This window comes from Melospiza melodia, chromosome 26 (assembly GCF_035770615.1).
Source record: "Melospiza melodia melodia isolate bMelMel2 chromosome 26, bMelMel2.pri, whole genome shotgun sequence".
Lineage (NCBI taxonomy): Eukaryota > Metazoa > Chordata > Aves > Passeriformes > Passerellidae > Melospiza > Melospiza melodia.
Genome location: NC_086219.1, coordinates 7,883,068 through 7,905,016, shown reverse-complemented (window position 1 = coordinate 7,905,016; position 21,949 = coordinate 7,883,068). Strand labels below are relative to the sequence as shown.

General features: G+C 47.3%; 1 protein-coding gene across 1 annotated transcript in view; it reads left to right on the top strand.

The window, feature by feature from the left end:
• The window catches only part of ZBTB40 (zinc finger and BTB domain containing 40), a 39,662-nt gene continuing 17,713 nt past the window's right edge, over positions 1 to 21,949 (top strand). The window contains 4 exon segments of the mRNA XM_063177150.1: positions 1 to 254; positions 7,196 to 7,336; positions 14,883 to 15,083; positions 16,607 to 16,788. Of these exon segments, the coding sequence (XP_063033220.1) occupies positions 16,780 to 16,788 (9 nt within the window). The 5' untranslated portion in view covers positions 1 to 254; positions 7,196 to 7,336; positions 14,883 to 15,083; positions 16,607 to 16,779.

Genomic DNA, 21,949 nt, shown 5'->3' with positions numbered 1-21,949 from the left:
AAGTCACAGTTTTCCTTTTATAGGCAATGTGCTGGTTACAAACTGATGCCTTTCAATCACATCATGCTTTCTGTGAATCCATTCAATTAGCAAATAACTAATCTTGTTTCTCTCGCACAGCAGCAGAAAGCAAAAGCTGTAAAATGGATTTCTTTGTTTGATCTGAAAATGTTTTCTCTGAGGCTCCTTCTGATGCCCAGGCTGTGCTGAAAAGACTCCAAGAGTGCAGAGAAATTGATGCCTCTCAAAAGGAGGTAGGTGTGTTTACTCCAAAAATCATGCAAGTTTTTTCTTCACCCTGTGAAGGGCTGTAATATTTTGTGCCTTGTTTAGGAAATTGTTTCATGGGAAACTGCTGCCTGGTTGTTTGAAGGGCAACATGTGCTCACCGGAGAGAAGCATCTGTAAATGCAAGTTGCTTAGGCATGCAGGTAAAGAAGTATGTCCTGCCCTGAAGACATCCTTGTCTTGTAGGAGAGCTCCAGCACAGATTTCTCTTCTCCTGTTTTTGGCATATGCTTCAGGAATTGTATTGACTTGTAAGTGGCTGACATATGAGATCCTAAAATAGATTTCCTGAGCCCTCGGCACTGTCTTGCTGTAAAGCATCTGCTGCTCTCTGCACGGCAGAGCTGCTGAGGGAGGAGTGGGACAGGGTGTGACAGGGGGAGCTGGGAGCTGCCCCGTGGTGCTTCTCCTGCCAGTGTGCTGATTGAAGAGCAGTCAGAGTTGGTAAACCCTGCTTGATTCCTGTTGGAGGGGTTAACTGAGCTGGCCGTATGCTGAGGGGTTCTCTGGGCTCCGAGCTATGGTAGCCAGGTGCCACTCATTGTCCCAGCTCCAGGGCAGCACAGAAGCAGAATGTGATGTCTGTATTGGTGTGACAGTGGAGCAGGAGGACACAGAGCTTGTGAATGATTGTGGTGAGTCTAGGGGGGCACTTGTGCTGGCTGCACACTGCTGTGCAGTGGCAGGGGCTGCAGAAAAGCTGTGGCCAGTGTAGGGCGAGGATGGGACTGTGCTTGCTGTTCTCAACCCAGCCATTTCTGGTAGTGCGTTTTTCTCCCAAGCTGCATCAACTGTCCTGCACACCTTTCTGAAGGGGAAAAAGTATTCCTGTTTCACTTTACCATGGTTCCCTGATTATTCAACCTTTGGAACAGTGCTGTTCTGTAGGCTGGGGCTTGCCATGCTCGCTGGGTTCCCATGTGGTTGCTGGCTGGAAGCTGTCTGGATTCAAGTCCCTCCAGCAGCAGTGTGTGATCACAGGACATGATATGTTTTTCCCATTCTGCTTATAAAAGCCCAAGACCACATCTTTATTAGAAAAAAACCTCAAACTTGTGACAGCAGGGAGGAAAATTCCCTTGAGTTGGGGAGTGCAGGATTGTTTTCTGCTGAGCCCTTAAATGTTCATGAAGGGAATCTCGTGTTCCCTAAGCAGCTGGTTCTCCTGATTACATATTAGGGGCTTTAGGAGAGAGGTGTGGGTCCTAATCCATATTTGTAGTAGCAAGCACAAGCCCAGCTGGGCAGACAAGCACCTCCGAGTGCCTTCGCAGAGAAGGATTAGATTTTGGTATGTTTGTTTTTTACCATGATCAGATAAGTGTGTCAGGTTTAGAGTTTTACCTGTTGTGCACTTTTACGAATGGACCCAACTGGGGTGGGTGCTGTGGATCAGTGCTGCCAGAAAGGATCTGGCAGCTCCATGCCCCCATGCCAGCTGGCCCTGGCCCTGTTCCTGCCTCCCGTTTCTGCTGGTGCCAGGGCAGAGCTGTGCTGGCAGAGTGCCCAGGCAGGTGTGCTGCAGCTTCTGCACTGCACAACAGTCCTGTTTGCTATTGCTTTGCCGTCGCTGCCGTTTCGTGTTCCTTCACCACTTCAGATCCATTAGGGAAGGTTTACAGATCCATTCCTGGCCTTTTGTGCTCCCAAATGAGCTGTTACAGCAGAAGCCAAGGGAGAGGTTGTGGAGCTCAGAGCCAGTTTGGATGTCTGACTGCAGAGTGGTAGCTGGACAATTTTTCTGCAGCTATAAATAAGTGCTGAATAAATGAAAAATGGATTTTCTTTAAGGCTTCCTGAAAAATCACTTTTCAACTGTGACAAGCATGAAGTGTCAGCCCCAGGGCAGTGGGAGAACAGGCTGCAGCCTGTTATAAGCAAGGGCTCAGCCAGACCTGTCCCTCTCTGAGCTTCCCTCTGGGACCAGCAGGACCTATGGACCTTAGCACTGAGTCTGCTTCCAGCGCACAGAGCAGCTTTTCCCCACAAGTGCCTGGTGTTTCCTTTGGGGGAAACCACAGCAGTGTATTTTTAAAGTCATGCTTGAAGTGCAAGTTCAGCTCCAAAGAGCTGAACTGGGATGTGTAACTCAGGCTGAGGTTGTGCCAGGGGTAGATTTTTCTTCTCTCATTTTTTCCCCCCTCCCTTTCTTTGTATTCTTTTGCTAGTCATTTGTTTGAAGTGTGAGTACCTTGGGGCAAGTAAAAGTGTGTCTGGAAGCCGGTGAGACGCTGTTTCTGTGTAGAAGGCATTCTTGCTGGGTGTGCTTGCCCTCCTGCAGGGGAGATCTCCCATTCCGCGGCAGTATTCGCTCGGGAGCCTTTTGGAAGCAGCTGATCTCTATGAAAGCACCAGTTATTTTGGGCAGTAAAGCCTGGGCAGCACCGAATTTTAGGGGAGTTTTGTCAGACTGCCTGTTGGCACCAAGGCTGTCCTGATGTTCAGGCTCCTGTGGTTTTAGTGGAATTTGGCCTTGAATGCCTCTTTATTTATTGTCCTTTGCTGGTGAACTCATCCCTGCATGGTATCTTGTTCTGTGCAGCACTCTGGTCTGCTCTCCTCTACTGTTCCTGCCTATTTCCTCCTACCTCCAGTGGAGACTCATTTGGTTGTGAGGTTTTTCCCCAACAAAGTTTGTGGTGCGGGGCTGGCTTTTGTGAGAACTATTGCTTCTCTCTGAGTTTGATATTCTGTTCTGCTCCCCAGACTGAAAAATGCAGATGAATTGCTTTTCAGTTTAGGGAGATGTGATTTTGGGGGTTGTTTCTGTTTTATACTTTCTCTGTATATTTCACATAAACTATTCCTATCTAATTTGGTTTTGGCTTGGATGAAACCTGCTTGGAAACGAGAACAAGACTGAAATTGCAGTAATTTAGGGAAGCGTAGAAGAGCTTTGCTGATGTCAAGTCTTATCTTCCTGTGCTCTCTTAGAGAAACTCAATTCAAATTATTCCACAGCTCATTTGTTCCCTCTACTACCAGGTTTAGATGAAGAGGGGGAGCGTTGATTCTCCCAGGTAGAATAAATGTCACTGTGTTTGTGGATCATTTCCATTGCCTGTGGGACTGTCCAGTCATTGTCGCCCTTCATTTGCAGCTGCAGAGATTTCTGGATGAGGCAGAAGAAAGAAGTTTCCTGTTACCTTCTGCATCCTGATTAGGGGAGAGAGCTTGTGATGATTTGGTGGTTTTTTTCATGCTGGCAGAGCTAGAGAACTTTTTTTTCCTGTTTTCTGGTATATTTTTGTAGAAGTTTGGGCTGAGCTTTTGTTCTTGTTGTGTGGATCAAGCAGGGGGTCAGTGTTTTCCACAGAGCCTTCCTGGGATCTCCCTCATGAGTCATGTACAGATTCAGGCCTGAAAAAAATCCCTTTAGGTTTCTGAAGGAAAAACATGAACCTAGTTTTTCTCTGATTATTGTATGCACAATACAATAGTTGATTGATGGTTGACTGACTTAATGGTGGGGTCACAGCCAGGGGGCTTCTCTGAGGGTGAGGTGTGTGGAGCCAGTCCTGAAGTTGTCCATGCTACTGACCCTGTGAGCAGCAGCAGCCCATGGAACAGGGCTGCTCAACTTCCAAAGGTTGGATAACCATGGAGCCACAGAAGAGCCAGCAGTGAAACAGTCCCTAACCCTGCAGATTTCCAATCGCTTTTTTATATTTTCATCACCACCTGTACATCAAAACCCAAAGCAGTGTGCATTTACAGAGGAGTGATGATTATGGCTATGGAAGTTTCCCCACAGTGCCTGACCTCCTGCAGTGTACCTGAGTGTCCCTCAGGTCTGAAGGGAGTCAGCTTTTTCTGCCACCCTGAGCTGGTGCTTCCCAATCTGTCTCTTGCAGATCCCTACCCACCATCCTCTGGATGCTTGCATTCACTCTAAAGCTGATGTTTGAAGGAGATCACTCAGAAATAGTCAATAAAGTGGCTTTTTGCTGGGATGTGCTCTCATGGTGGGAGCAGGAACATGGATAAGACATGGAAAGCCATAACTGTGCTCACCCACCTGCAGAGAAGAGTTAATGGCCAGCTGGGCTAATGACTGCTGCATGTCCTCCCTCTCTCCTCACATCCCTCTTTAGTCTCAGTTATGGGCCACTGCACATTGCTCAGGGGGGGTGTACATTATTTGCACATGTGGTTGAGATCTCTGGAAAAACATGAAAGAGTAGGAGACCTATCTCCTGGATCCTTAACCTGCAGAGGTTAACCTGTTCAGAGCTTGCCATGGGGCTGCTGGGGTCATGGGCATGTTTGAGATGAGCTGGGAAGGCTGTTGCATGGTGTGTGATGTGTTCCATGGTGCTGAGGTGGGAGTGTTTTGGCCACCAGAACTGATATCCTCAATGGGGACCAAACCTCTAGAGTGCCATGGAATCTGTCTGGTGGCACAGCTCTGACCATGCTTAAGCCAGGTCTTGGTGATGCATTTTCCTGGTGCAGAAGGCAGTCTCCTCCTCCCAAGTGGAAGCTGGATGTTTGTTAATTTGTGCCAACTTGGCCCTGAAGAGTTTTGCAGTGTCCCAGGCAGTGAAAGCCTGGTGGATCAGGCTGTAATGTGGAGGCACATCATGACTAAGTGGATTCCTGCTGGTATCAGTATTTCTCCATTTTTTCCCAGGATCTTTGGGAGTTGTTCGTGCTTCGATGTAATTCTGAAGTAAACTGTGTGCTCTTTCACAACAATGCTAAAAGGCTGTTGTTCCCACTGAGCAACTTGTCTGAGGAAATGTCTTCTGGCAAGACCCTAAAAACAGCAGAATATTTCAGTTACTGAAAACTCATTTCTATTAACCAAATCCATGCGCTGAGGAAGGGATGTTACCTGGGGCTCGGGGTAGCAATGCTGTGCTGATTTTAATTAAAAATCCCTAAAATTGAAAAATATATTGCAACAATGCAAGTTACTTTTCATCCATATTAGTGCAAACATGGATTTGGCAGGATATGAACACCTTTAAGGTGATGAGAACGGAGATACTTTGTGTTTTACATGCTCATTTTGATCTGGAAGGGGCCAGGCACGCAAACCTTGAGAACAAACATGATCTGGTTATCAAGTCTCATTACAAATTAATGCTGCATTTAAAAAATAACTTTACCTTTGTTCTTCAGCACATCTGTGTTTTCTTTACACCAGAGGCCTTCACGTCCACACTCTGGCAGGCAGGCAAGCTGCTGTGTGTGGGAAGAGCTGGGACTGCTGCAATTTCCCCTCTGTGGAATCATTGCAATAGGTCATTGCACTGCCACACTGCCCTAATGTGTGACCATTTACACCTGCTAGGAAAAGCCAGCCCACCAGCCCTGGTGTGGCCACAAGCAGTTGCATACAGGCTTTTTATCATCAGAATAAAAATGACAATGACAGCAGAAAATGGCCATTCTCCCTGGAGCGGAGCTGAACTTCCCACTTCAAAGGTACCTTTATCGAATCCCTGGAGTCTCCAATAAAGGCTGCCTGCTCCGAAAGGCTGGCATCTCTCCTGGAGAGCTGGGCAGCATGAGTCTTCAGGGGCAATATTTACAGCATTAAAGGACTCTGGGGAAATGGGAGTAAGAGTTCCAGCTTATTTCTTTGCCTTTTATTTCCGTAGCTGTACAAGCACGTCTGCCTCTGATTGCTGTTTCAGGTCACTGAAGTAGATTTTGGAGCTCTGGGTTTGATTGCCAGGTGTGCTGAGAGCCCACAGCACTCAGAGTTTATGTGCCTCTCCAGAGTTTTCTCTAGGAGACAGAATTCCATTGTGCTCGAGAATGGAGATTCCTGAAAGTTCTGCTTTAAATGGCCTCTGCTTTCTGTCCTAGCTTTGCCTTCCAAAGTAGCAGTGTTAAATTCATGCTTTATCAGGTCTTTTACACTTAGTGGTCTTTGGCTAGTTGGACATGAAGAAACGTTTGGGGCTGGAACCAGCTCCGGTTTATGGGATTTGCTATATGGATAAGGGCTGGCAGCAGGGCTTGTTGCCCTGCTTCCCAAGGTGAGTGGCCACAGGCCAGAGTTTGCATTCAGTGGTATGTGTGTGTGGTTATTTTTTGTTCTGTTTAATTTTTTGTCCCCTGACCTAAACTCCAGGGTTCTGCCTGTTGTGTCTGTCTGTATAGGGCAGTTGACTCTGCTCTCTAAATCTTCCTGCATTTCTGTTCTGCTATAGGCTCTGGCTGCTCTGGCCAAGGCAGAGGATCATTCAGTGTTCAGGAAGCTGCTGGGCAAAGTTAAGGATGCTTACACCCAGGATAGTGACACTTGGGATGCTCAGCCCCTGGACACTCAGACCCTTTTGTCTTTTCTGAAGCTGCTTCAAGATACAAATCCTGAGCTGAGGGTGGCTTTGCTGGAGAGGGAACAGGGCAGTGCAGAAGCCCCACAGTAAGCAGGTAGGAAACTGGGTGCAGGTAACACCCAAGCAGGTAGGAAATTGTGAAAGTGAGGAGGTAACATTACAGAGAAACCCTGTATCTGGATGTGGGAGGTTTATTATGTGCTGGCCAAGATCCTGGAGCATTTCTGCCTGTAGCAGGAGGTGTAGCTGCGCAGGGCTCTCCCTATTGCTGCCTGGAGGGCTGGATCAATGGCTGGCAGCCAGTGTGAGTACAGCTGAGGCTTGGGGTTGGAAACTTCTTTTTTACTCGAGTTTGACACAAAACAGTGGCCTTGCAAACCTGGTGTTAACTTTCAGCTTGCTTTATGGCTTTGTGCTCTGTTAGATAAATGAGACATTTTCCTTTCACAGAGTTTAAAGAGAATAGTAAAGTGATTTTCCTCTGCTGCTTGTGCTTGGGATGAGCTTTGCTATTCACTTAGATCTTTCAGAAAGTCTCCCTTGCTTCAGGAACCTGTCAGTTTCTTCAGACAGACTTATTTCTTGTGTTTCTGAATCTTTTTTCCCCCCAGAGAGCATAGCTGATGAAGAGACACTGACCGCTCGCTTGCTATGCTGCAGGGAGGAGCTGATCTGGAGCGTGGCACAGCTGAGCCCCATCAGAGAGTTTTGGAGACAGTAGAAGAGGATTCCTGACTGCCTCAGAGAAGCAGGTAAAAAAATCTGAAATAGGCAAACTGTGTGGACAGGGTGGGCTGTGTGTGTCTTCAAGGTAGCATCATACACATAGTTTACCAGATGATGGGCAAGCCTCACCTGGCACTTCTCCCTGCCTTCTGCACAGCATGGACTGCACGTGTGTGTTCTCAGGTCCTTCTGTGCTGGACTGTGGGAATAGTGACAACTGAGCGGTGAAGGCAACCTGGAGAGCAGGATGAGTGTCAGACTACCCCTGCAAGGGGAGCCAGGGCCAGAGGAGGTACCTAGTACTCCTCATACCCTGAAAAAGCCTTTTTGGGAGCCAGGACAAGGGTCTATAGGGGAGTTTGACCAGAACCACTAACCACCTCTCTGCTACCTACTTGTCAGTTCCTGGTCATCAGCTTCCCTTTCAGCTGTCTCCCAGCTTTCTGTCATTTTTGCAACTCTTACCACACAGTTGCCTGTAACATCTACTGGTGCATCTACTAAATAATTTGGTTTTATTTCTTATGTGTTGCAGGCAGCAGTTGGTGGGGAGTACTGTTGCTTTCCTTTTCTGTAAGCAACTGCACTCTGTATGCTGATTTCCAGAAGTCATAAAGGACAAAATGCTGTTTATAACCTGTTCTCCTTTGTATTTGAGGGGAGCTAGCTGTACCCTGTGCAGCTGGAAATTACAGGTTGCCCTCACAAGCTGTGATCAGGATGCAGCTTGACCTCCTGTCCTAGTTTGTCACATCATTCAGCTCCCCTGACACAGGATTATAGTAAGTGGAAACTTGTGCTCAGTGGCATGAATGATCTCTGCTTTCTGTCTGAGTAAGCCTGACCAGAGCCACAACAGGTGGGCTGAGAACTTCGGCCCAGGTCATAAGCCCCTCAATTAAGGTCTCATGGTCCCTCACTACATCCAGCATGGAGAATCCCTGAGAACAGGCACAGATTGGAATAGGGCACCTAAAAAGGTATTGCCAACAGAGGCACCTGTCCTATCTTTGTGTGCTGGGGTATGACTGGTGTGACTGGGATGTGACCGGTGTCTGATGAACTTTTGCCTCTGAAAGCACACAGCTGAGTCTGGAATGGAGATGTTAGAAGAGAGAGCAGGGTGTAAGTATAGCAAAGGAGTTGGCATCTATTGGAAAAAGGCTCCCAATATTCCCAGTTAGATTGTGCCTGGGCCAGTCTGACCCTCGCTGCTGGGCCAAAGGCAGCAACTGCGGTGTATCACCCCAGAGATACCTTGGCTTGCTGGTGGTTGCAGCTGGGCACTGAACAAGTCCAGGCTTGTTAGGAACCCCGTTTACCTCAGGAGGAATGGCTTCAGGCGATGGTGAAGAGAAAAAGGAGAGGATTCTGCTGGAGGGTTTAATGTCCAGAGGTTTATTCCATGGTTACAGAGGTCTGAACATGAGCAACTGCTCCAACAGAATCCCGGCCGCATGCTCTGATCACCTTTTAAGCTCAGGGACAGGGGGAGGGGAGGTACAGGTGAGCACCAACCAGGTGAGAGGGGCAGGGTCTCAGGGGAAGATGACACCCAGACAGGCCAATGACCTCTGGACACAGGGGCATCCTTTGAACTTGACCAACCACACGACGCCTTGCTGGAATGTTCAGCCTGATTGACAGGACTCACTCAGCCTGGGGGCAAGGGGGAAGGGAGAGAGGCATAGGCACACCTGGGGAAGTGACCTGGAAGGCCAAAATGGGACATTACAGCACACCACAACAGGCATCTGCTGGGGGCATTGTGACTGTCAGCAGAGACCCGTGTTGGGGGCCTGGAGCTGAAGCTTCATCGGCAGTGGGAGATTAGGATCTTCGTATATGCCTGTTCCTGTTGGAGTGCAGCCTTTCTTTTAAAGGCTTCACTTTTTCCCTGCTCACTTCTCTTTGTCTTCATAGAATTAGGTGGTTAAAATTCAGCAATTCTTTTTCTCCCTTCACATTGAAAAAACCAAACACAACACCCCAATAGTAAACCAAAACCATTCTGCAATCATAATTCTGCTTCTTGGGAACAGGATACAGCCTGTAACTGCATCATCATGTACTGCTGAGCTCCTGCTTCGTTTGGGGGAGCAGCAGTGTTTCTTTTCCTTCTCACCAGTCACTGTCTGCTCCGTTTGCTACAGAGCACCCAAACCCTGCTCCGAATATGAAATCCTGCTCCTCTCTATGGGATCCCTTCATGCTCTTGTTTCAGCCCACAGTTTCCATGAAATGACAGATCTGTTTGGGAAGCACTCCAGTGAGGCTGTGGGCAGAGCTCCGTCCTGCTGCAGCACAAGAAAACAAGGCAGAAATTGCCAAGCGTGGACTGACCTTGGGGGGTTTATTTGTTTAATTCCACCCCTTCTTCCCCAGACAAGTGGGAAAGTGTTTAATTATTCCAGAAGTTAAACTGATAAAAAATAATGGGCCCATGGCATGTATGCAAGTGGAATCCCCAGTGTCTCAGATGTAGGACTGGGAAAGCAAACATGGAATTAGCAGCCACCTCTGAAGGTTTTGTCTTATCTGGTTCATCCAGTGTTGCACTGGAGCTCTGGGCTGGCAGGGATGGGGTCTAGTTCTCCAGAGGTTCATAAAGATGAGGCTTTCCTTTTTCTTCTCACTATCACTGTGTCATTAGCTACACACTTATTCAGCAAGACAAGTAGAGTTTCTCATGGAACAGCCTTTTTCATAGCAACAGGGTTCTTTCTGTACCTGGTCCGAGCTGTGCAATGGAGCAAGTTTGATTTTCTTTGCTGGAAAACCAGTACATGATATTTTGTGAAGCATCTTTGTAAATCTCTGTTTTTTTCTGGATAACTTTTGAATTTAGCCTTTCTCTTTTTTGAGTGCTTAACTTCTGTGGCTTTTTTGGTGTTTCTGTAATTGGGAAAGGACAGAGGATTTGGATACAGGTTATCACTTTTAAGAGAAATGAAGCGGATACAGAGTGGGTAACTTCTCCTGCATGGTGCACCCCACCACTTAGTTTGTTTCAGAATTCAGTGATCATTCCACAATACAGCACTGAACCCAGAAAATCAGAGTAGGTAGTAGAAACATCAGCCTTTTCCTTCTGTTTAGGCTGTCTTCTAGAAGGCACCTGGGTATTCTGAGCTATGTGGTTTCTCTCCCTTTTGACTCCAGTGCCTGCAGACCTTGATGCTCAAACCAAGCTGCTTCAGAGCTCAGACAGGTATTAGGGATAGTGCAAGCAGGTTGTTGGCCGCTGCAGGAATTTTAACTAGTTACACTGGGAATGGAAAAATCCTACTGCAAGCAGAATTGGGAGCTGTTTTCTAATTGTCTCACCTGGTGGTGTCAAAATAAGTCTTAAAATGTCACTGCTGCATCGCCCGCTGCCAGGGACATTTCTTCTGCTTGGGAGCAGTGGTAGGTTACTGCAGGAGCTCCCTGAAGGATGCTGCTCTTGTACCTCTTCTTTTCTCAGAAGAGGACTTCAGACTAAGGGATCTAGAGGCAGGTCAGTGTGAATTAAAGAGGAAAATACATCAGCAGGTTCACTAGCAGAGTTTGGTCTATAAAAGGACAGATCTTTAGAAAAGAGAGAAACTAATTAAGGAGTTCAGGTGCTCATTAGAGCGCAGGAGGAGCTGTTGGATTAGTTTCTTTTATGTTTAAGGTAGGGGAACTGTCTGAAGTTTGCATCCTGAATGAGAGAGAAGATCTTATATGAGAGGTTATATACCTGAGTGAGTGAATAACTTGAGGAAGAGCTTTAGGAAGTTCAGGGAATGGCTGAAATGTCTGACAGGCAAACAAATGTACTGTGGAGCTGTAGAGAAGCTTGTGGCACATCAGGCTGCTGGACATCACAGCAGATATTGTCTGACCAAGAAAAAAATAAAGAGAGGAGATGACCTTGGAAATTCATGGTTTAGCTTGGAGTCTGATCTAGGAGAAACACAGAAATACAAATTTCCTGCAGGTAAAGGAAAATCACAACTCAAATGACATCCCTCAACAATCCATTAGGACCAATCTGAAAGCCTTCTATGATGGCAAGGCAGGATGGGTTGACGAGGGGAGAACAGTGGATGGTGTCTACCTCAGCTTCATCAAGGCTTTTGATACTACAACATCCTCATAGGTATGCTCAGGCAATGTGGGTTAGGTAAATGGACTGTGAGATGGATCAAGAACTGGCTGAATGGCAGAGAGTTGTGAACAGTGGAATAGAATCCAGCTGGGGGTCTCTAGTGAGTGGCATTCCCCAGGGATCAATACTTATTCAACTTATTTATCAATGCCCTGGATGAAGGGATAGCCTGAGCAGGTGTGGTGATGATACAGAACTGGAGGGAGTGACTGATATACCTGAAGGCTGAGCTGCCATTTGGCAGGACCTTAATAGGCTGGAGAACTGTGTGGAGAGAAACTGAACGAGGTTCAGTAAGGGCAGTGTAGCGTCCGGCACCTGGGGAGGGACAATCCCTAGTACCAGAACAGCTTGGGAGCTGAACAACTGGAGAGCATCTCTGCTGAAAAGGCCCTGGGATCTTGGTGCGTGACAAGCTGAACATGAGCTGGCAGTGTGTCCTCTCAGCCAGGAGGGTCAGTTGGATCCTGGGGGGCACTGGGAAGACTGTGACCAGGTCAAGGGAGGTCATCCTGCCCTTCCACTTGTCCCTGGTGAGGAGCACCTGGAATGCTGTGTCTGGTTCTGCCCAAGAAGGACGAAGGCTACTGGAGAGGGTCCAGCAGAAGCTACAAAGGTGATGAATGGCCTGCAGCATTTCTCTTTTGAGGAGAGACTGTAGGAGCTGGACCTGGATAGTCTGGAGAAGACTGAGAATGAATCATTAATGCATACAAATATCTCAAAGGAAGATGCCAAGAGGATGATGCCAGACTGTTCAGTGCTGCCCAGTGACAGAGCAAGTAGCAATGGCCAGAAAATAAAACATAAGAAGCTCTACCTCAACATGAGGAAGAACTTTTCATTGAGGGTGGCAGACAACTGGAACTGGCTGCCCAGGGAGGGTGTGGAGTCTCCCTCTCTCTGGAGACAGTCCAAATCCCCCTGGACGAGTTCCTGTGTCACCTACTGTGGGTGATCCTGCCATGACAGGGGCATTGAACTAAATGATCTCCAGAGGTCACTTCCAACAATAACTATTCTGTGATTCTGTGAACAGATGGGAAGAACTGACACCTGTGCTATGCAAGTGACAGAAGGCTTCTTATTGTTCTCCAAGCTCAGAGTGGTCCCAACAGTTGATGAGCAGGACCAGACATTTTGGAGAGAAAGGCAGTGATCTGAGCTCTTTGGGACAGGCAGGAGTGCACATGTAGGTGAAACTTGTAAGGAAAAAAAAGAAAAAAAAAAAAAAAAAAGGGGAGAAAATGCAGTAAAGGATATAGTCCTGTTCTGCTATAAAAGTGGGAGGATTCTTCTGATAGATTTCTTGGACTAAAATAAAGTACAAATGCAACAGTATATCTGAGAACTGTTTATTGATAAAAAAGGTTAAGTGTTCCTACTGAGGGGGATAGGAAAAGCAGCAGAGAGAGGAAAAGAGAGAAGGAGAAAGAAACAGAAGACAGGGACAGCATTACCACAAGAACCCAGGTGGTCTGTCGGCATCAGCTTAGCAGGCAGAGCGTGTGTGCTGTGAACCGCGTTGCGTCTCCGCAGCTCCTCTGGTGGGCCAGGCACGATTTCCAAACAGTAGCAGACTGCGTGTTCCTTCCCTCGGGGAGAGCGGGCTGCCGCGGCCACGGGCGCGGCCCTGGAGCAGCCGCGGGTGTTGGGGGTCGGGGCGCGGCGGCTGTGGGCGATGGTTGCGGCCGAGTGCAGGCGCCAGGCCGGGCACCGGGCACTAGCACAGCCGGGCTGGCGCTGCAGGGCAGGTCTGTGCGGCGGCGCCAGGCCGGGCACCGGCCACAAGTACAGCCGGGCTGGCGCTGCAGGGCAGGTCTGTGCGGCGGCAGCGCCCCAAACACAGCGGCAGGCAATCTGGGGCTGCGGGCGCGGCTGGTCAGGCTGGCGGCGGCCGTGCCTGGGAAGCATGAAGGCCGGCTGGCTGCAGCAGCGCCTGCTTCACTGGGGAGGCAGCAGAGCACCAGGTCGTCGCGATGGCGAGCTGGTTTTTCGGGAACGGTGAAGCAGGGAATCAGGACCGCAGGGAGGAAAAGGCCAGAAGGAGGGAGAAGGGCTGAGCAGACCGTACAGGCAAACCCCCCTCCCTCCAAGGCACCCAAAGCAAATGGGGGCTGAATATCTGGAGAGCATCTCCAGTTGTGTCTGGGGGAGGGCCTGTTGTGCTGCATTTAGCTGCTTTCGTGTGCTAACGTTCCTCCCACGGTCTCATTTCCTGGGCATTCGTCGCTGGCACCCGGGCATTTGCCTCACTGGCAAAATGGCGGAGGGTGTGTGTGGGTCTGTGTGTGGGTGTGTGTGTGCGTGTGCGCGTGTGGGTGTGTCTGTGGGTGTGTGTATGTGTGCGTGTGTGTGCGTGTGGGTGCGGGTGCGCGTGTTTCTGTTGGCCTGTGTATGGGTGTGTGTGGGAGTGTATCTGTGCATGTGTGTGGGTGTGCGTGTGTGTGTGTGTGTGTATGTGCATGTGTGTGTCTGTGTGGTTGTGGGTGTGTCTGTGTGCGTGTATGGGGTGGGTGGGTGGGGGTGTGCGTGTGGATGTTTATGTGTATGTGTGGGTGTGTGTGGATGGGTGTGTGTGGTTGTGGGTGTGTCTGTGTGTGTCTGTGTGTCTGTGTGTGTGTGTCTGTGTGTGTGTGTGTCTGTCTGTGTCTGTGTGGGTGTGTGTGTCTGTGTGTGTGTCTGTCTGTCTGTGTCTGTGTGGGTGTGTCTGTGTGTGTGTGTGTGTCTGTCTGTCTGTGTCTGTGTGGGTGTGTGTGTCTGTGTGTGTCTGTCTGTCTGTGTCTGTGTGGGTGTGTCTGTGTGTGTGTGTCTGTCTGTCTGTCTGTGTGTGTGTGTGTGTGTGTGTGTCTGTCTGTGTCTGTGTGTGTGTGTGTCTGTGTGTGTGTGTCTGTCTGTCTGTGTCTGTGTGTGTGTGTGTGATTCACAGCCCTACCGTGGAGGCTTTCTCTGCCTTGATTGGCTGCCAGGCGAAGCCTTCCTGGGGTCAGGGTTGCTAGCACATGTACAGCCCCTATAAGAACATAATATATGTTGCGGCATAAGTAAAAATCAGATTGGTCCCTCTCAGGTGTTAACTAAATTGCTTCTGCTTGACCTGGGTTCTTTATTTCATGAGATAAAAATGGGGTTTTTTTTCCTGCCTTGGTCTAGATCTAGAGCAAAGCATTTGAATTTCATGTAAGGAAGTTGTTAAACTAGCAGAAACAGGGATACTAAAAAGGATGCATTTCTTTGGGAGACAACCACAGATTGTGTTGAAGGCAGGACTCACAACTTGTAGCAAGGTCACTAGTGGGATTCTTGGTACTTACTTAATATTAATTAATATTATTATTTCCTTCATATTAACATTATGATGTTATGGACACAAAAACACCAAGGCATGTTTAGCAAATCTTGATGATGAGCACAATCAAAATCTTTTGTCCACACAGAGGAGGATCTGCAAGAGAGAGAAGAATGAACTGTGTTCAGTTTTGAGCACCTTATGACAAAAAAATCACTGAAGAGCTGAAGTGTCCAGAGAAGGAGCACAAGGAGTGGCTGAGTGAGCTGGGGCAACTAAGCCTGGAGAAAAGGAGGCTCAGGAGGGACCTTTCACTCTCTATAGCTCCCTGAAAGGAGGTCCAAGCCAGGTGTGAGTTGGTTTTTTCTCCTATGTAAAAAGTAACAGGATAAGATGAAACAGCCTCAAGTTGTGCCAGAAGAGGTTTACATTGGATATTAGGAAAAATTTCTTCACTGTGAAGGTTATTAAGCGCTGGCATAGGCTGCCCAAGGCAGGGATGGTGGAGTCATCATCCCTGGAGAAGTTTAAAAGATATGTGGATGTGGTACTTGAGGACATGGGTTAGTGGTGAACATGGTGGTGGTGCTAGTTGATGGGTGATCTTGATGACCCTAGAGGGCTTTTCCAGCCTAAATGATTCTATGGTTCTATATTCCATGAATTCAGTTCTCCAGTTCTGTGGTGGGAGAACTGAGTACTGGGAACTGACTGATGTGGCAGTATGAAGGGAAGGGTGGGCATTGGGTGCGGTAATGAGAACTAAGAGTAAAGACCCCATCCAGAATTTCTCTTCCAGTCTGGTTCAAAAAAGGTGAATTCATACTGGAACTTGACAGATATGCAGTGGGAAGGCTAGGGGAGTGTAGAAGCTGTTTTATAAGAGGACTTGCCTAATTTAGATAAGGGGAATGAAGACTGAGAGGGAATATGATCATGCTCTTATAATGAAATCAAAGAGGAAGGGTAGGGTAAACACCTCAGAGAGTTTAAAAGGCTTTTAAAACTAAAAGATAGTATTGGCACATGAACAAACAGACAAACACTGGCCATGAATAAATTTCAGCTGAAAATTAGAAAAATCGGTGGGGGAGTGAGGCTGTGGAAGATCTTACCGACCAGGGAAAAGGGAGCAAAAATGTTTTAGGACAGATATTAATAATTTTATAATTTAATTGATAGGACTCTGTAGTGCTTATTGACATCAGGGAGCTGGGCTGGTGCCCTGCAAAGGTTCTGCTCAGGAGCACAGTGCTGGTGGAAAGGAGGTCACTTGTATTTGCCAAGTGCCTCTCCCTCGTAGGAGCCTTAGAGGTATTTTGCTGGCATCCTAGAGCTTTTCCAAACTACCGCGGTTGCATCTCACGTAAGAGATGTTTCACATGGCCTTGTCACAGAAATAATAATTCAGTTAATAGCTAGCTGCTTATTTAAATAATCAGAGTATTTTCTTCTGGCCATCAATTTTTTGATGGCAAGCAGAAAAATTGCGGAGACAAGCGAAACGAGACTGACAGTTTTAAAAAGTACTCACTAAAAATATTACATGAAATGTTGCTTTGAACACCCTCTTTAGGTCTACTTTTGTTTTTTTTTAAGAAGTAGTTTTTTTGCTCGTCAGCCACTTCCAAGAGCTGGACTTGGTGGAAGATCCCACCAGGTTTGTTTTCAAGGTGACATATCTGTTACACCTCGGCCACGTTTGGGTGTTCCTGTAACTGCCCCCTATAACCCATTTCAGTTAAATTGTGTAAGCAGTGGGTAGGGATGTAGTGCAGTTTTGTGGTACTGTTGCTGTTTTTCTGAGCTCTGTCCAGATCCAGAAGGTTGTAGGAAGTTGTCACAGTTTTGTGGCTGTTTCTTTTGTTACAGGTAGCTTTGGATTGCTGTGAAGGCAGCTCTCAGAGGGAAGCCACGGACAATCTGATCAGGAAGGTGGATGAAGAGAAAAACCTGAAAGGGGAAACTTCTGGAGGCTGTGAAAGCATCCTTCCCTGGACTCCAGCTTCTGCCGGACAACTTGGTGGCAAGAGCAAACATCTCTGATGGTAAAGGTATGAGCAAACTAAACTTCCATTGGTGACTTTACTCTATGGTAGTGACTGCCTTTGAAAACAAATACCTAAAATTTCCCTTAAGCTGGAGATGTCTTGACATTAAATACAGTGTCTTACTTGGAATTCCATGTGATTGGGGAAGATGGGGGGGGGGGGAAATTTATTTGGGCTGTGCTTCTTTCCTTGATCCAGGTAGCATTTCTGCTTATGTTGGTCACTGACTCGTGGTCTGCTGTGTGGTGCAGAGTGTGCTGATGGGAATCCTACACTTAGTGTCCCCATCATACATCATTCTGTTGGGTGGCCAGGCCACTCCTCTTACTCATTTTGGTGGGAATTTATCATTTGCTGCCTGCCTGTGATGGTTCAGGGATTCAGGAGCCCCCATCTTTTGCCTGGTGGGACAACCTTCCAAGTTTAGGTGGGTTTAGGCACACTCTGAACAATTCAAATCGAGAGACTCTGAAGTCATATAAAATTTAAAACTAAATTAACATGCAGTGAAATGTAAATGAAGAATTAATAGAAAGCAAAACTGCAGTCATAGTGCTGATAATTTCCTCTGTAGCAAACATTCCCAACAGGCGCTTGGCTTTGTCATTTGTTAAGCACGACTGCTTTCTCAAAACACCAGATTCCCAGCATGGTTAATTATCTCATGGTAATACCCATTCCAAGGAGGGGCATTACTTAATTACACAGAACTGAATTTCCTCAAATTGCAGCTTGAACAAACAGAAGCACAGATATTTCTTATGATGAAAATGAAGAGGGAGGGGATGATTTGAGTCTGCTGGCAACTGATGAATTAACTGGTGGCACCTTTGGTGTCCCATGCTGTACAGCTAATAGGGAGCAGGAGGTCCTGCACTGTGGCACATGGCATGTGCTGGTTCTCAAGATCACCCTGGCATGGTGGCAGAGCAGTGAGTGCATTCATAACAACTCAATTTTATGTCATAAAATCAGAAACATTCTGATGGGAGCAGAAGGAAAATACTGCATCTGTGAATTTCCCTTTGCTTTCCTGGGGATCAGATTGATGTCTCCAAGAAGTCTTTTTTCAGGGAGCTGTTCACAGTAGCTCAGAATCTTCCACTGCATATCCCCCCAGCTGTTGCTGTTGCTTCCTTCCTATCCCAGAGAGTTTTCTCTTCTTACACAGCACTGTGTATTTTCTGGGTCCCAGAGATTTTACCTTTTTTTCCCAAGCTGTGCTTCCTGCTTTTCTACCAGGTAGTGCTGTGGGAATGATGGATTGTTCTTATTGATACTGAACCAGAATGATTAAAAGACACAAGCACAAAAATCATGCATGGATGTCTGGGATGAACTGCAGGTTTTGGGTTTGATTTCTCCCACTGAAGTATAACTCTGCCTCTTCTTCCACATAGTAACTGCAGTGGGGGTGAAAAAATCCTTTTCAGATTAATATATTTGCCAATTTCCAGTTTTATTTATCAAGTGACAAGTACAATCCTAGATTACTTTTGGGACACAGTAGATTTTGCCCAAGTCTCTTCATTATCCTGAATAAACACTGTTCCTATTCCTGACTTAGTCTATCATGTCCTGATGCTGGGGTGTCTTTAAAGGGTTGGGGTTTTACTCTGGAGTCATCATTTTTCTGATTCATCAAGGCAAACTCAGCAGATCCAGCTTAGAATTAGACAGGAGAAAGGAATGAGGGTAAAGTTACATTTTTTTTTTATGTCAGAAGGAGAAGAAGGTGCTACAGCTGCTCTGCAATTGCAAGTCTGGTTTGTGTGCCTTTAACATTTTCACCAAGTGCAACTCAGTTCACTGAGTTCTTGATTACCTTGGACCACCTGAGTGTGAAATGTTGGTGTGTTTCATAGTCAAACAAGGGCATGAGAGGGACATGAACCAGGGCATTTCCAAGCTCCTTCTTGGTGGAGTGGATCAAACACTGACTTACAGACCGCTCACAATGAAGCTCTAGTTAAGAGTCAGTAATGGGGTCTTTGTGATTCCAGGGTATCAGAAGAGGCTTGAAAACATCTTGAGGTGTTGACAGCATTGCCTTCACAGACAAGGCCCCATGTTCATCTGCTAAACACTGAGATTTTCTTCCTCTGGGCTCAGACTGGGACTGATACTCAGGAGACATTTGGGTGCCAAAGATGCATTTCTTTGCACCCAAATTTCTGTTTGCACATGAGTGTAGAAGATAGTCTGTATTGTCTCTGCATTGGAGAAGTTCTGATTTGTCATGTTCATCCTCTGCTGGAATGTGAATCTGAGTGTGCTGAGCATAAGGTCTTGAGCATTAGTGACCTGGGGAGGACTGAGTGCCTGGGCCTTTCCTGTCTCCCCTGCCTTTGAAGCCCTTTGGGATGATGCTGCAAGCTGAGCTGTTTGTTTTTCCACTCATTGAATTCAGGCAAATGGAGCCCAGAGGATTATAGGGCCAAACTGTTGTGACAATACCGAGAGAACTTTGTGGAGCTCCTGACAGACACCCAGGTGCTGCTGCAGGACATCTCTGCTGCATGGAGCCTGGCTCCTGCAGAGAGAGATACGAACAGGCTCCTACACCTGTGCAAGCAGATACAGAGTTTTCATCCCCATCTGGGGGGAAATACTGGAATTCCTAAGGACTTGATTTACTACCTGCCATTCTGGGTTTCGGGCAGTCTTCCAGCAGGACTTGGTTTAATGATTCCTTAGTATTCTGTAGTGGGAGTGGGGCAGGCTAATGTATATGAAGCTGAAGATTAGCAACTAAGAGTGGCTGATTTGAGCCCTGAGGAGAGATGTTTGTTCACAGCAAGCTGAGGGAATGGCTGATGTGTTTAGGTTCTAAGTGATCCCCACTTCAGCTGCACTGTGAGCCAAGTCTGCAGCAGGTAGGACCAAGGACAGGCTGGGTCTGGGTGAGGCTCAGTCATGCCCTTGTTCCTTTCAAGTCAGAATATTCTATACTTCTAGGGGGTTCTGTGTCTGAGTGTGATGCAGGAGGCAGGTGGAAGGGGTCCCTGTTAGTGCCTCCCTGAGGGTCTCTCCAAGGTGATGGAGCAGGTTGTGAGTAGGAGGCAGTGGTTTCATCTGCCTTGTGTTGGCAGTGCTGGAGCAGCAGTCCTTGTCTGTCTCTGCTGTTTGGCAGCTGCTGATGACTGTGCAGGAATCTGCATCCCCAAAACTGTTCATCAAGGATATCTAGAAACAACCCAGCTCAGAATTTTTCTTCCTCACAAGTGTCCTCCTACTCTTTCCCTGAGTTTCTCCTGCTGCTGGCAGCAGCTGCTTTCTAACTCCTCATCCCTCCCTGGCCAGTAACCTCTTTTCTTCCAGTGGCTCTCAACACCCATGTCCCTGGTGAAACAGTTATAGCTGGAAACGCACTTTGGAAAACACAGCTGCTTTGCTTGTGGCTCTGTGCATGCAGGTTTTATAATGAGCAGACCTTTGAGAGCTGGCCACCATTCTGTGGTAACAGTCAGCTGGAGGCACATCAGTCTGAGAGCCCAGGGCTCATCAGAGGTCTCTGTGCAGCCACCATCCTCTCCTCTCCATAGCCTTGGCTTTCAGTTTTCCTGCTTTAAAACCTAAACCGTGCTTGTACCTCTAAATTGTTGTCAAACTCTTACACAAGTGGGAGGAGTAGTCAGCTTTGTGGTGCCTGACTTTGTGTGCTGGCCCTATGGGCACAGAGCTGGGGTTCACCTGCAGCCAGGTGCCTCCATCTGATCTCCCCCATCCCCTCTGTATTCTGACTGGCAAAACCAGTGCCTCTGATCCCTGGTGCATTCAGGCAATTTTCATGTCCTGAGATGAGGCAAATTGTGCCTAGGAATGCCTGTTCTTTGCAGAAGCTGGAATTGCCCGAAGTTGGACAAGCAGTGAGAAGGGAGGTCTGCAAGGACCTCATGCTGGATGTCAGTGCTGCAATTAGTACAACCAGAGCTTGAATGTGGTAGTTTGGTGTTTTCTGTGCCATGAAGAAGTCACTTCTGTTAACAGCTCAGCTTCAGGTTCTTCTTGTTTGTATTCTTAATACCTTTGTTTTTTATTTTCACCTTCAGTGGCTATCAGTGAGAACACAGCCTTGAGATGCTGCAGCATGGCAAGCTGATCTCCAAGCCATCCAGCAAAGAGAAGACCTGAAGGGCTTGGCTTTGGGGTAGGCAGGGCTCAGGGAAGCAGTGAAGGAGGTGTGATGGCATGTTCTCATAGCAGGCATGATTTGAGGCTCAAAGGGTGGGCAGGTCCCAATGTGCCCTGAGATCAAGGGTCACTGCCTAAGCAGGGAAGCCATCCAAAGCTGGAAGTGCCCCTTTGCTGAAGTGAGAGTGTGCCGGATATTTTATTGGGTGTTTTATAAAAATGAGGGCCTACAGGAAGGCTGGAGAGGGACTTTTTGTAGGGGCAAGCAGTGACAAAACCAGGCCAAATGGCCTTAAGCTGACAGAAGGCAGATTCAGATTAGATGTGTGGAGGAAAGGTCATGACAGAGCACACTCACTTAGTGCAAAGATGACCATAACAATGCAGTTTGTAGTCCCAGACTACTTTCTGAGTTAATTTTCTTAGAATGTTTCAATTTAGTCTTGCTCTGTATGCACTTTACAGATAAATACCTCCCTGTGAGGGTCTGACAGCAGTAGGACAATGTTACCTGCTATATTAGTTTGGCAAACTTGTGGACAATACACATGCAGATAGCAATTTAACTCCAGAACAAATGCAGAGCAATAACCACATGTGAGTCCTGCCCTGAGCTGTTTGAGGCTTTCCAGCTGAGCCCAATTGTAACTTTGCATCCATCATTTGGAAGAAAATGCTTAACTGAATTTGGTGCTTTAATGACAAGGGTACCAGAGGGTCATGAAGGTAATTGCAGGTGTGTATTCTCCTGGAAAGGATGCAAATGTGACTTGCTTATTCTGTTTGCTTACATATATTTTCATCTGTTTCCCAGCATATTGAGATTATTTGGACTGCAGAGTCCTCTGGGATGTGCTGAGTGTGGTTTTTAGCCAAGTACAGGCCCAATCCATTCCTATTTTCTTATGGTGCCAGAGCTGCTTAGCTGACAAGCAGTGTGGAAATACCATCAGATTGCTGGGGAGTTACAGGAAAAGCAGTTTGCTGTTAATATGTCGAGGTTTTTTAGGGATAGAAGGTTTGATTACTT